This window comes from Sus scrofa, chromosome 9 (genome assembly GCF_054392235.1).
Source record: "Sus scrofa isolate SSC_HxYL_T2T_F1_AM1 chromosome 9, Sscrofa_HxYL_maternal_Yorkshire_Landrace_v2.0, whole genome shotgun sequence".
In the NCBI taxonomy this organism is placed as follows: domain Eukaryota; kingdom Metazoa; phylum Chordata; class Mammalia; order Artiodactyla; family Suidae; genus Sus; species Sus scrofa.
This window is the reverse complement of record NC_139391.1, coordinates 144,198,519-144,211,748: the sequence shown is the minus strand read 5'-3', so window position 1 is coordinate 144,211,748 and position 13,230 is coordinate 144,198,519. Positions and strand designations below refer to the sequence as shown.

At 50.0% G+C, this 13,230-nt stretch overlaps 1 protein-coding gene across 1 annotated transcript in view; it reads right to left on the bottom strand.

Moving 5' to 3' along the window:
• The window catches only part of EGFR (epidermal growth factor receptor), a gene marked incomplete at its 5' end in the record, with an annotated part of 172,523 nt that overhangs the window by 53,199 nt on the left and 106,094 nt on the right, over positions 1-13,230 (bottom strand). The window contains 2 exon segments of the mRNA NM_214007.1: positions 2,323-2,506; positions 3,514-3,665. Coding sequence (NP_999172.1) covers positions 2,323-2,506; positions 3,514-3,665 — 336 coding nt within the window.

The following is a 13,230-nucleotide window of genomic DNA, read 5'->3' as shown; positions in this document are numbered from 1 at the left end:
GCTACGAGAGCGGCCCAAGAAATGGCAAAAAAAAAAAAAAAAAAAAGTATCTGTGACCTAGATAGATCAGGCACCAGGGCTGCAAAGGCGTAAAGGACAGTTAGCTGTTCAAAGGAGCTGACGGTGCGAAGAGTCAGGAGTGATAAGAAAAGTTGAGCCTGAGCAGAGGGCTTGTTCCAGCTGTGACATTTATGTAAACATCTGCCTAGTGACTCAGGCACACAGAGCACGGCGGGGAGGGCCATGGGGTCTGCAAAGATGGACGATTTCTGCTGGCTCCTGGGAGACGGGTCATCCAGTGACCTCACATCCGCGGAGGGCCTCCACCCCCAGCAGGAGGGCACCAGCGGTTTACAGGCGCTACCTGAGCTGATGCAATGACTGCGCCTCTCCTGCGGATGCCTGAGTTCTGCCCAGCATCGCACAGCGGAGGGGCCGTGGAAGGAGGGCTCTGCTGGGAAGAGTCTCCAGGGCACTGGGGAGGACACAGCTCCCAGAGGGCAGAGGAGCACGGGGGGACCGGGGGGAGGAGCACGGGGGGACCGGGGGGAGGAGCACGGGGAGACGGGGGGAGGAGCACGGGGGGACCGGGGGGAGGAGCACGGGGGGACCGGGGGGAGGAGCACGGGAGACTGGGGGGAGGAGCACGGGGGACTGGGGGAGGAGCACGGGGGACTGGGGGGAGGAGCACGGGGGACTGGGGGAGGAGCACGGGGGACTGGGGAGGAGCACGGGGGGACTGGGGGGAGGAGCACGGGGGGACTGGGGGAGGAGCACGGGGGGACTGGGGGGAGGAGCACGGGGGACTGGGGAGGAGCACGGGGGGACTTGGGGGAGGAGCACGGGGGACTGGGGAGGAGCAGGGGGGACTAGGGGAGGAGCAAGGGGGGACTGGGGGGAGGAGCACGGGGGCTCCAGGTAGATGGAAGCCCCGGTGCAGAGGGGTGGCTCCTTCAGCAGATTCGGAGACACAGAGTCCCAAAGCGCAGGCTCGGGGGTCAGAGAGGGCCCCATGTGGAGCTTTGGACGTGAAGTCAGAGGCCACAGCAGGACAGTAAGTGGATACGCTCATGGGGGAGGGAGCCAGAGTCAAGGGGGTAAACTCTGATGAGAGGTCAGAGCTGGGGATGCAGAGGAGATGCCAGGGCTGCGGGACCATCAGGGTGACGGACCAAGGACAGGAAAGTGCAGGTAAGAAGGTCACGGGCAGCAGGGCCCCAGCACTGCCCCGTGACGGTGACAGTATGTAATTCGCCTTAAACAGCCCCCATGAGAGGATTAGTTAATGACACTGCGTCACCTGGACTGATGCAGCCCCAATACCAACAACAGAAATAACCCTAAGTCAAGAAGCAGCTCCCCGTGCTTTATCTGGAGTAATCCCCTTAACTGACTCGACACTCCTGCCAGTCCGTTACCATCCCACCTACACACCCGAAGACACAGAGAGCACGTGCTCTGGGCGCCTGGCTGGTGAGTGACGGGGCCAGGGCTGGATCCTACCCGCACAGGCTCCCGCCGTCTCTGCCTGTCACCACCAGACCGCGAGGCCACATGGGCGGCCGGCGAGCTGAGAGCCTGCACACACTGGCCAGCGCCTGGGCAGGTAAGGATGCTGGGGCACAAGCTGGGTGCCCACCCCTGGCTGTTTTTCACTCATGTGGGACGTGAGGAAGGTCCCTCTGCCACCATGTCTTTATTTGTCACTTGCATTAAAAGAAGACTCCAATTGAACACAGCTAGCACTGCACCTGCCACACAGCAGGGCATAATAAGGGCACAGCAAGGGTGGTCCTCAATGTCCCAAATCAGCTTCCTGTCCTGTCTTCATCCTCCGCAGCTTCCTCTCGGAGGGCCCGCACAAGTGCCCTGTCCTAAGAATTCTGACTTCTCTTGTCATACTCCCTACCCTGAACCTAAAATGCTCTCCGTATGAGGGCATTACCCTGGAAAATGTCTCACGTTGGCGGGGTGGGGTGGGTAATGCGTGCCCCTTATACCTGGGGTCCAGATAATAAAACTGGCAGATACATGGGCACAAAAGACCTCGCCATCTGACCTCACTGTCCTCTCCCCAGAACCGCTGTCACTTCTCCCAACTCCCTGGATGTTCTGGACGGAGGACAAGTGGTACTTGGCTTAGATCATCCTTCCCTCTCCGTCCTCTACGACCCGCTTAGGGACGTCCATCTGCTGCGTCTTGCTCAGGACCAGCACCCAATACCTCTGCATGTGAGGAATCAAAGTCTTCTCTGAGTGGAGTTAAGAAAGTCCCGGTTGGGGAGCCCATCTGAGCTGCCCTCCATGTCTGCAGCCTCTCACCTTGTAAGTTCCTCATGGGCAGCTCCCTCAGGCCGGTTTTATTGGCCCCGTAGTTGGATAAGACGGCTAAGGCATGGGTGTTTTCATACAGCACATTTCCTCGGATGATCTGCAGGTTTTCCAAAGGGATCTTCTCCACGGTGTTGAGGGCGATGAGCACGTAGCCGGCGACCTCCTGAATGGTCTAGGAGAGGAAACGTGAGCAGAGTCTCTCTTCTGAGGAATATTCAAGAATGCAAGATCCACACAGTAAGATGAGCCTGCGACACCTAACTGCGCTCTGCACAAGAGTGGTTGACAAATGCAAAGCGTGCAGATGACTACAGCCGGCTCCCACGGGAGGTGACAGGATTTGCAATGACCCTGCGCTCCTGCCTCTCGAGCCCAATGGCGCTAATAAAAAGCCATGTGCATTACTTAGGAATGCTGTGACGTTCATTCTGCTTGGTGTTCAACACACTCAGACAATAAAGGGTATGTTTTATTAATTTCTTTTGTATCTGTCTTGCAGGTTTTTCCATAAAAAAAAATAATAAACCCATGGAGCTCCCTGGCGGCTCAGCAGGTTAGGGATCCAGTGTTGTCACTGCTGTGGTGCAGGTTTGATCCCTGGCCTGGGAACTTCCACAGGCTGCAGGCATGGCCAAAAAATAAATGAACACACCAAGAAAAAAAAAAAGCAATCGAATCCAAAGTTCAACTATACCAAATTAAGACGCCTTCAGGGTTGGCTCCTACTGGCTCTCTAGGGTCCACTGTGAAATATTCAGGGGTTTTGTGGACTAGTTGTTAAACTCTTAGCTGGAAATCAACCATGGTAAGAGAATTTATACCAAGAGAACAGGCAAGTGCTACAAAGCAGGACATTTTTTTCTTTTTCTTTTTCTTTTTTTTTTTTTTTTAGGAGCTAGGCTATCAGGGTTCCTTGGCTGAAGTAATGGTTAAAAGATGACTCTCAGGATTTATGATGAGAGGGGAGTGCCAGGCTGGTCTGTTTCTCTTCCACATTCATTTCAAGCTGTAACTTGACACTAGCTGATAAAGTGACCTTCACATAAAACTTGCATATGTCGTGCCCTAGGACTTGTAACTGCCTCAGCAAAAGCAAATACACTTGCAGTTAAATGCCGCCAAGGCCGTTAGCTGCTTATATTTACTTCTCTTGTATCTGGATGAGACCATGGCACTGACCTTTAGGAAAGACAGGTTGTAGCTGTTCTGCATGTAGGTGATCTCCAAGTTCCCAAGGACCACCTCGCAGTTATTGAACATCCTCTGGAGGCTCAGAAAGTGGTCTTCGAAAGTGCCCAGCTGGGTGAGCTTGTTACTTGTACCTTGGCAAACTGGAAATAAGAAAAAAAGACATCACGTGAAATGCCCAATGAAGAAGCAAAACGAACATAAAACAATATTCATAACTTCAATTAACTTCATGCACTTCATTGACTTAACAATAATAATTCTGATCAAAGGCCACACAAGGAAAATGCGACAAAAAAGTGTTTAAAAGTTTGTGTAAGGTACAGTTCCTGATAAAGAATGGTTCCTCCCTGTAATGAATGAATGGAATTGTTTAAAATGTTCAAAATGCAAAAAGGGCAACAGATAAAAACTATGAAAATCTTTAAGACAAAAGTCTAAAAGAGCTTTAGTAAAAAAAAAAAAAAATTACAGCTCATAAAGCATTTAAAATGATGTAATTACGAGTTGATAACTATATAAAAACTTTTCACTTTGCAAAAAATAGCCATGTCACATTATTCTGTGTCCAAAGACTATTTAAAAACATAATGTTCTGGAGTTATTCCTATCATGGCGCGGCAGTAATGAATCCAACTAGTATCCATGAGAAGACGGGTTCAATCCCTGCCCCTGCTCAATGGCTTAAGGATCCAGTGTTGCCGTGAGCTGTGGTGTAGGTCGCAGACACGGCTCAGATCTGGCATTGCTGCGGTTGTGGTGTAGTCCAGTGGCTACAGTTCTGATTGGACGCTAGCCTGGGAACTTACATAAGCGGTGGCTGTGTCCCTAAAAGGCCAAAAAAAAAAAAAAAAAAAAAAAAATTCTGATCCTAACACTGTATGACCTAAAATTAATGACAAAATTAATGACAAAAAAAACCCACTGCTAGAGATGAAAAGTATTCTAAACTAATGCACCAAAGAATAAAATCAAATACTATATAATATTTAGAAAATAATGGCATGAAAACACACATTTAAAAACATACTCGGAGTTCCCGTCGTGGCTCAGTGGTTGACGAATCTGATTAGGAACCATGAGGTTGTGGTTTCAATCCTTGGCCTCGCTCAGTGGGTTGAGGATCTGGCATTGCCGTGAGCTGTGGTGTAGGTCAGAGACACGGGTCAGATCCTGGGTTGCTGTAGCTGTGGCTGTGGTGTAGGCCAGCAGTTGTAGCTCCAATTGGACCCCTAGCCTGGGAACCTCCATATGCCACAGGTGCAGCCTTAGAAAAGACAGAAAAAAAAAACCCAAAAAAACCTAAAAAAAAAACCAAAAAAAACCCACACTCAGCTACTAAGAAACAACCTGCTTTTACGCTGCCCATACCCAACCAAGCCCACCTGCACAGGTAGGGTGCAAGGGCTTTGTACCCCCTGCCAGGATGTGTTTGGCATGCTGAACCCCTCATGTTTTCAGGTATCACACTTAATATAAGAAAACAGTTTAAAGTGGGAAACAAATTTAGACTCTGAAAATGCATTTGTAATCCATATTTAAAAGCAAAGGAGGGGTTTATAATAAAGCCACATTTATAAACCTAGCGCTTTGAAAGACAAGCACAGACAAGCATAAGGAAACAAAGAGGTTGAGGGCTTTTGAAGCAGGGAGCCGTTAAGGGCTGTACTTTGAACACAAAATACTTCGTGAAGAAATTCGGCCTCTGGCTTTGGAGGCCAGACGTGGACCTGGCCAGGCTCTTCCTGGACGGCTGCCCTTAACCAGGTACTGGAGCCTAAAAGCTGGGCCAGAGTGCCTGGCAGGGGCTTTCTTCAGGACTCCGCCCTGCTGTGCATATTCTACTTTAGAGGCTCTTTGTTCCCTTCCCACGCTTTGTTCTGCGGCTCCATCTGAGGAGCACATGTTCAGACACCACACAGTGGGGGCAAAGCCTTTACACCAGCGCTAACCACGAAGCAACCCTTGCTATCTCTTGGCCTCTGTGGGGTTTCCCGCTTCTCCCCGCTGTGGTCTCCCTCCGATCTGGTGGCAGAGGGAATGCTCACCAGGGAACCACAACGGCCCCCAGGGCAGAGGCCAGCCACTGGCCTGTAATTTCCACAGCAGCTCGGGGAGGGCTCAGCACCTCGGGATGCTTTCATTGGTGGGGGGGGGGGGGGGGGGGGGGCAGGGGGACTCTGCTGGCAGCTCAGGCTGGAACAGCTGTACACATGTTGCTGCCATGCATGCCATTGGGGCCAGACCGATTTCCCAATTCTAAGATCCTTAAAGATGCCACCAGCAATGTAGGTACAGGGTTTTGACAGTAACAGGTGACATTTCAGTGGCACACCCTAGGACAAGAGCTGCCTTCCCAGCTGCCAGCCCACGGTCTCTTGCATTTCAGCCTGATTGGTCAGTTCTGGTCCAGGCAGCCCAAGTCCAGGCCATGCCCTTCATGCCAGCCAGGTGCCCAGTGCTGGCTAGAACCAGGAACTTGAGCACACTGCCAAAGAGTTTTTCTGTACCCAGAAGGATGAAGACGATAACAGACGCTTTCACTGGAACTGATCAAAGATATCGGCTTGTAAATGTCTCCTGGCCAAACCAAAGAATCCATGTTGTTAAATCATGCGAAAGTGACTTTCACCAGGAAAGAAGAAAACATGCCCTGCCGTTTAGCTTGTTGTAGAAGGAAATAATTGCAAAAGGACTATACTTGTGCTTTCATTCATTCCTTCAAAAAGTGCTGCAGGAGCACCTCAAACATTTATCGGATGAATATCTAGCAGGACCATTCACTGTTTTTTAGTATAAACTACTTTCGTGGTCAGAAAAAAGGGGGGGGGGCTATATCTGGAAGATAATAGCCGCTTTATACATTACTGATAAGAACTTTAATTTGTACAGCATTTGGGAAAGCGACTGGACAGCCTGTGGAAACAAAGATGCTTAGATTCTTTGGAAAACCTATTCTGAGAAATAAACCTAAATTTCCATGAAAAAGTGATGGTTTATTTTTTTTAACGATGGCAAAAAATTTCCCAACTGTCCAACATGTGTATTCTTGAGAAAAAGAAAGCAATTGATATGCTATTCGATTCAGTTTAAGGCAGGCCCATCTTGAGTTCCATTCTGGGGTTAATCACTGAAGAATCAAAAGAAAACATTACAAGGCTGTTTCTTCTGAGGCTTTCTCCTGCCTTGTGCCCCAGAGGACATGGCAGCACTGACAGAAGTCTAGGGCGAGGATCGAATGGCTTGGCTCAGGTTTCTTGATTGAATAAAGCATAATCTTGGTTCCTTTTTTTTTTTTTTGCTTTTTAGGACCACACCTGCAGCATATGGAAGTTCCCAGGCTAGGGGTCAAATTGGAGCTATAGCTACCAGTCTACACCACAGCCACAGCAACACAGGATCCAAGCCACATCTGCAACCTACACCACAGCTCATGGCAATGCCAGATCCTAACCTACTGAGTGAGGCCAGGGATAGAACCCACATCCTCACAGACACTATGTCAGGTTCTTAACCCACTGAGCCACAGTGGGAACTCCCTTGGTTCCATCTTTATACCAAATATCTCACGTGAAATATAAAACCATGAGAGAATTTAAATGTGAGACCACGGAATCAATCTCACATTTAAATTTTCTCATGGCTTTATATTTTATATTATATTACACAGAATCAGTAATATTAAAGAATAAAAATCACTAACTAGTGAGGCAGATTTAAGGTAAAACTGCAAGAGAAAGAGTTGGTCACGCAGCCAGGAGGTTTTTGCCTGGCCACTCCCTCCTCACCCGGCACCGACAGCCCTGGGCTCTGCCCCACGGCTTCCTCGGGTACAGACTTGGCGAAAACAACCCGGGCCTCTCAGAGCGGTTGTGAGAACTGAACAGGCACAGGAGCTTCAACTTCCTTCCCCGACAGCCCCGGAGAACCTGACAAGGTTTGCTGCAGGGGCACCTGGGCAGACGTGAGGACCCCGGTGGACATGTCCTTGCCTAAGGGCACCGTCTGAACAGGTGTGTCTGGATCCGCCAACTGTCCTACTCAAATGCTGGACATCAAACAGTCACCTTGTCTGAAGGCTATTCACCAAATCAGAAGGAGGAGAAAGGAGCGCATTGGGCTTCAAGAGTTTCACTGAAGTATATGCATTGAGGATGAGGCGTTTAAGCAATTTATTCAAAGAGAAATCTACTATTACTTCAGGGCTATGCCTTTGAAAACCATACAATTGAGTGTGTGTGTGTGTATGTGTGTGTGTGTGTGTGAGAAGCTCCATATAACATGCTTGATTCAGTCCTCCTCCTGCAAATCTAAAGACAAAGCCCGCTCGACCAAGAGGGGCACTTGGGTTTTCATCTTCCAATTTCATTTCGAAAGTTCAGAAATGGGCAGAAAAGATGAAAGACCTGCGCTGTGAACAGCCTTGCAGTGGCATTTTACTATGTTCACACTCTCACCTGTTTATCCGTCTGCTCTGTGACTGCATCTCACAGTACAGCACAGCTGTCAGCACCCTGTCCCGGGCACGTGACGGGGAAGGTTAGCTGACAGCTGTTGAGGTAACATCATTGACCGTGAGATAAACCATCTGCGGTGTGTCCAGTGGGGAGTGTCAGCAAACGCACACACCTGTGTCACCTGCGCTGCCATCACACCCGGGACATTGGTGTCACCCTCCCAGCTTCCCCCCAACCCCCCCCCACCCCTGACACCACAAGCTCAGATCTGCCTTCACTTGTAATAGTCTGGCTTGTCAGGAACTCCGGGTGGTTGGAATTGCGAGCCGTCCTTGGGCGTAAGGCTCCCCGCACGGCAGGGTGCTTCTGAGGTCCGCCCTGGCCTCACATTCCACTCAGCTCCAGGGAGTCAGGCAAGCAACTCACGAGAATCATCCATGTACCACTCTTGGCCATCGAGGGCTGATCCAGAGTCCCACTGTTCTATTTCTGGAGACCCACCCCCCCCCACCCCATTTATTTTCACTGAAAATAAAACAGTCTGCCTCCTTTAAGGCTTGGGTCACCACCGATTTTATGGGGAGAGCCTGTGGCTCTCCTGGGTCACTGTGGGGTGAGCCCCTCTCAGCTCACAAGCCTGGGCAAATCTGTCTGGCTGATTAAGACACCACATTGAAAGAAGTTTCGCTGCATTTCTCCAAATCCACCTAGACACTTTTAGAATTGCCTAAGTAAACCCGCAAATGCTTTAATTTGTTGTTTTCTCTACACCTTAAGGGCGGCCAAGGTTGTCGGGCTCTTGCAAACCTCTCCCCTTGGCCTCCCAAAAGCAGTCTCTGCTTTTATCGTTGCCCTATTATCCACACAGGGCCTGGTTTTGAAGCAGAAATCACATCCCGCCCCCGGGCCGTGCCCTTCCAGTTCGCAGGGCCATCAGAACACAGCACAGTCTCCTGCCTGGCGCCACCGCCTCACGGCCTCCCCGCCTGCTCAGGCCCTACCACATTCCTGCCCTTCAGGGTGGTTCCAGCTGCGTGGAATGGTCATCCTCTTCTGCCCAGACCGCAGCCTCTTGGCCTCCCTTTAATCACTGGATTCCAGCTCGATGGCCCCCCTTCAGAAAAGCCTATCCTAGAACCAGGCCAGCTGCATTCTGTCACATATCCCTGCTGCCTTTTCTTCTTAGCGGCTAGCACTGCTTAAAATTCTTATTTGTTTATGCAAACACACACACACACACACACACACACACACACACACACGTGCGCTCCTTGGACTGCCTGCTGCAATGTGTGCACACACATTAGACGTGGGCTACATTGTAGCTGGGGAAGCCGTGGTGGCCATGGGACCAAAGTCTTAGACAAGTGGGCATGGGTCTTTCTGTCTTTTTAGTTTCCAGGAAGAAGGACGTCTCACAAGAGTGTCAACCCTCACAGTTTTCGGGTTGGTTACTGCAAAACTTTCTAGCCTAGATAACATTTGATTAAGCTTTAAAAGCCAGAGTAAGATTTTTGCCCACTTTCATCCTGAAAAGGTTTAAGGAAATATCAAATAGGACATTTACATAACGGATTGATAAATAGAGTTTGCAGAGTTTCCGCAAATGATCCAGAGATTTATCATGTCTCTTGCCTTACTGAAATTGTATCCTGTGCACGTATATACATCTCGATCATCCAAAATGCACAGAAATACGATGGAAAAACACACCAAGTTGTTAACAATAGTCTTTTATGAATAGTGGGATTCTAGATGTTTTTCTTATTTCCTCTTCCTTATAGTTTCTGCGTTTTTCCACTTTTTTCTATAGTGAGCATACGTTATAATAAAACATTACCAAGGAGATAATTTATAAAAACCTGTGTTGAGCAAGACCAAAAGGACATTATAAATAAAAGACATTTCATTCAAAATTGAGAAATGATTGTGTACATCTGTTAAGACCTTCAAAGTTCTGTGTGTCAAGCGGTTTTGCAAAGTGCTTTAAAAACTAGAAACAACTGAATGAAGATCTGTGCACAGAAAGCACTGGTCGCCTCCTTGTTGAGAAGAGCTGCACGGCAGCCTCTGGGAAATGCCCGGCCCTGCACACAGCTGGCTTCTCTTCAGATGACAACGGAATTAAAGAGGCTCCGAGTTCCATTTCTGCCTAATCTAGCAATACATTTTTGACATCCATCTTGGGGAGTAGAGTAAATTTATCCCATAGAAAAATGTTATAAATCGTGATTCTAGCAACAAACTAGCCCATGAAACTTATTTAATCCACACAACAGTTTGTAGGAAAGTAGATCTCTGGTTAAGTCATAATAAAGTAATTGCAAAACCAATAAAGGTAAATCCAAAACGGTATGTAAATTTTCATCGCGGGCTTAATCAAAGGCTTCGTGGAACGGGAGAAGTCTGATTGTACTTTTGAAAAGGATTTTTCTTTATTTTCCATAACTTCATCTTTTATCAGTAGTTTCTTATTTTACCATGTTTGATTTTATAACTAATAAATAGTTCCTGGCTTGTAGGCATACAAAGATAGTTGTCCAACTGAATTTCAATCATTACCACTTAGAAATGCACATGTAATATTCAAAAAGTCCTCCTAAAATATTTGACAATTTTCCATGCACATTATACTATGCCTACTGGACTAAACATGCCAAACCTTGGCATGTCCAGCATATTTGCAAACCCAAGTAACTCTAATTAAGTTAACAAGCAGAAGACTTAAAATAACACCTATTTTATTTTTGAGCTGGGACAGAATGCCAAAGCTGGTTGGTTTCCTTCCCCATGAGTCTCTTCCTAGCCGTTAAAATCACCCCAAGCCAAGTTCATAACTTTTTTCCAAATACACGAAGTAGAGTCAGGTACCTGTGCACACCGTGTGCACTTTCTTAGGAGATAACGGCCGCCCCCGACCCTGGGGAAGGCCAGTTCCAGGAGGGACTGTGGGGTGTTGGCAGGGCAGCACTCAGCATCTCCCCATCAGGGTGGGGACGGGGGGCTGCCACTGTGGGGTGGTCTCCAGCCAGTTACTCCAACTCTCCTCTCTGGGCTCCCATGGTCTCCCTGCTCAACGTGGGGCCAGCCTGATGCTTCTGACAGGGGGGCCTGGAGCAGCGCTGAGATCATGGGCAGGAAAGCGCTTTGTGAATCACAAATCTCTCTAAACACAAATCACGTCTGACCCTGAGGCTCCACCACAGCAGCATGCACGGTGACCTAACCACTGCAACCCTCCCTCTGCCTGTGATGCGTCCACGAACCACCCCCCTCCCCCGACCCCCACCCAGGGCTCTTTTCCTTAAGTGCTCCCAGCAGAACTGATGCGTTGTGTCACAGTTTGGGATGCTTTCAAGTTCTGACGTTAAAGACGTCACTTTTCATTTTCAGAGGATGTCGTTCACAGAATGGTCACGAAAATGAGCATTAAAACCTCGAATCAGGGGAGTTCCCGTCGTGGCGCAGTGGTTAACGAATCCGCCTAGGAACCATGAGGGTGCGGGTTCGGTCCCTGACCTTGCTCAGTGGGTTAACGATCCGGCGTTGCCATGAGCTGTGGTGTAGGTTGCAGACGCGGCTCGGATCCCGCGTTGCTGTGGCTCTGACGTAGGCTGGCAGCTACAGCTCCAATTGGACCCCTAGCCTGGGAACCTCCATGTGCCGCAGGAGCGGCCCAAGAAATAGCAAAAACACAAAAAATAAATAAAAAATAAAATAAATTAAAAAAATAAAAACCTCGAATCACTGGAGTGGCCACCCATTCCATTCTTATAGGCAGTTAAATGGCCGGTAGGTCAGAAATGAATGTTACCTATTTGGGACTGTCAGAGACAGACTTGGACCAGAGAAGATTTCAGAAAGCCACACCCATCAATCTGTTCGTTCGGTCCAATAAATCTCTTTGGACTACTTGGCAACATACTTTGTCTTGGCAGCCAGGGTCTCTGGTCATCTGTGTTTTAAACACACGTAGATGTACTGAGCAAAATTCATGGACAGATGAACTCCGTACGTCGGATCACAGACCAGAGTCCACATCAGGTTCTGTAGAACCGGCCCTCCAAGAGGCTGGAGTTTTCCTTGACTGACTGCTGACCACAGAGCAGGACGCACTAACGAAAGGACGGAATGCAGGGTTTGGTTTACAGTCTCGCTACGTGAAAATATGACAAGAGTGACTTTTGTGTGTCTGGCTGTTCCTTTCTAGAGCCACCAGGCGTCCTCGCCTCCTCCCCTGCGGGGGTTCTGAGTCTCTAGGCCCCCAGCAGGGGCCTCTGTCTCCACATACAGGCATACTTGGGAAGTGAGTAAGGCTACTTCCCTTCCAAAAGTCACTGGCCAAACCGCGGCTGGATGGAAGCTCTGCCCCCACTGTGACCCGGGTGCCTCCCACCTGCTCCCCTGGAGCTCCGCCGCTTACTCAGGTGAGAGCCCCAGCCCCACAGGGGCTGAGGGGTGAGGGTAGTCCTTGATCTTCTGGTGTTCAGGTCCGAGGCCTCCTGCTGAGACCTGCCCATCACCTGCCCAGGAAGAGCCAGTTCCTCTCACCACACGCGGGCCCGCTGGACCAGGCTGGGCCTGCAGTGCAGGAAGCACGGGGACGGAGTGGAGCACAGAGGGACACAAATGATCAGCATAGAGTCCAGCGCAGAGGACGGCAGGGGGAGGAAGTGGGGCTGAGAATGCCCCAGTGGGGCTGCTGCCGGAGACCCCCCTGCCTGAGACGGGGCTCAGGACTCAGCAGGTCAAAGCAGCTTGGCCGACCCTTTCCAGCCGGGAGCTGGTGTGCGAAAGGGGCAGGGAGGTGTGTGGTGGGAGCGTGGCCTCGTGGGTCCAACGTCCCAGACCCCTGGGCAGCTGCAGTCGGCAGCCTGCTGGACAGCAGGACGCGGCACAGGGTGCAGCCCGCAGCTTCCCGCCAGGCCTCCAGGTCTTCGACACCCGAGGCGCTGGGTGGTAAAGTGGCCAGTGCCGAGCCAGCGCCCCCACCAGCCCTGTGCTCCCCGGGTGGTGCAGGTCCTGTGACTCACTGTCTGAGGACAAAGGCTGCAGACCAGCTGGTGCAGGGCCGCCCCGTGGAGCCAGCAGCCTTAGGTGTCACCAGGCTGGAGCAGGGGTTTACCCCACTCCTGCTCCATGACCTGCCCTGAGGCCACCAGGCTGTCTGCTCTGTTCATTCCCTTCTTCAGTTAAACAGTATTTAACAAGATGGTACAACAACAGTTGCCAAGAATGAATTAAGATGTGC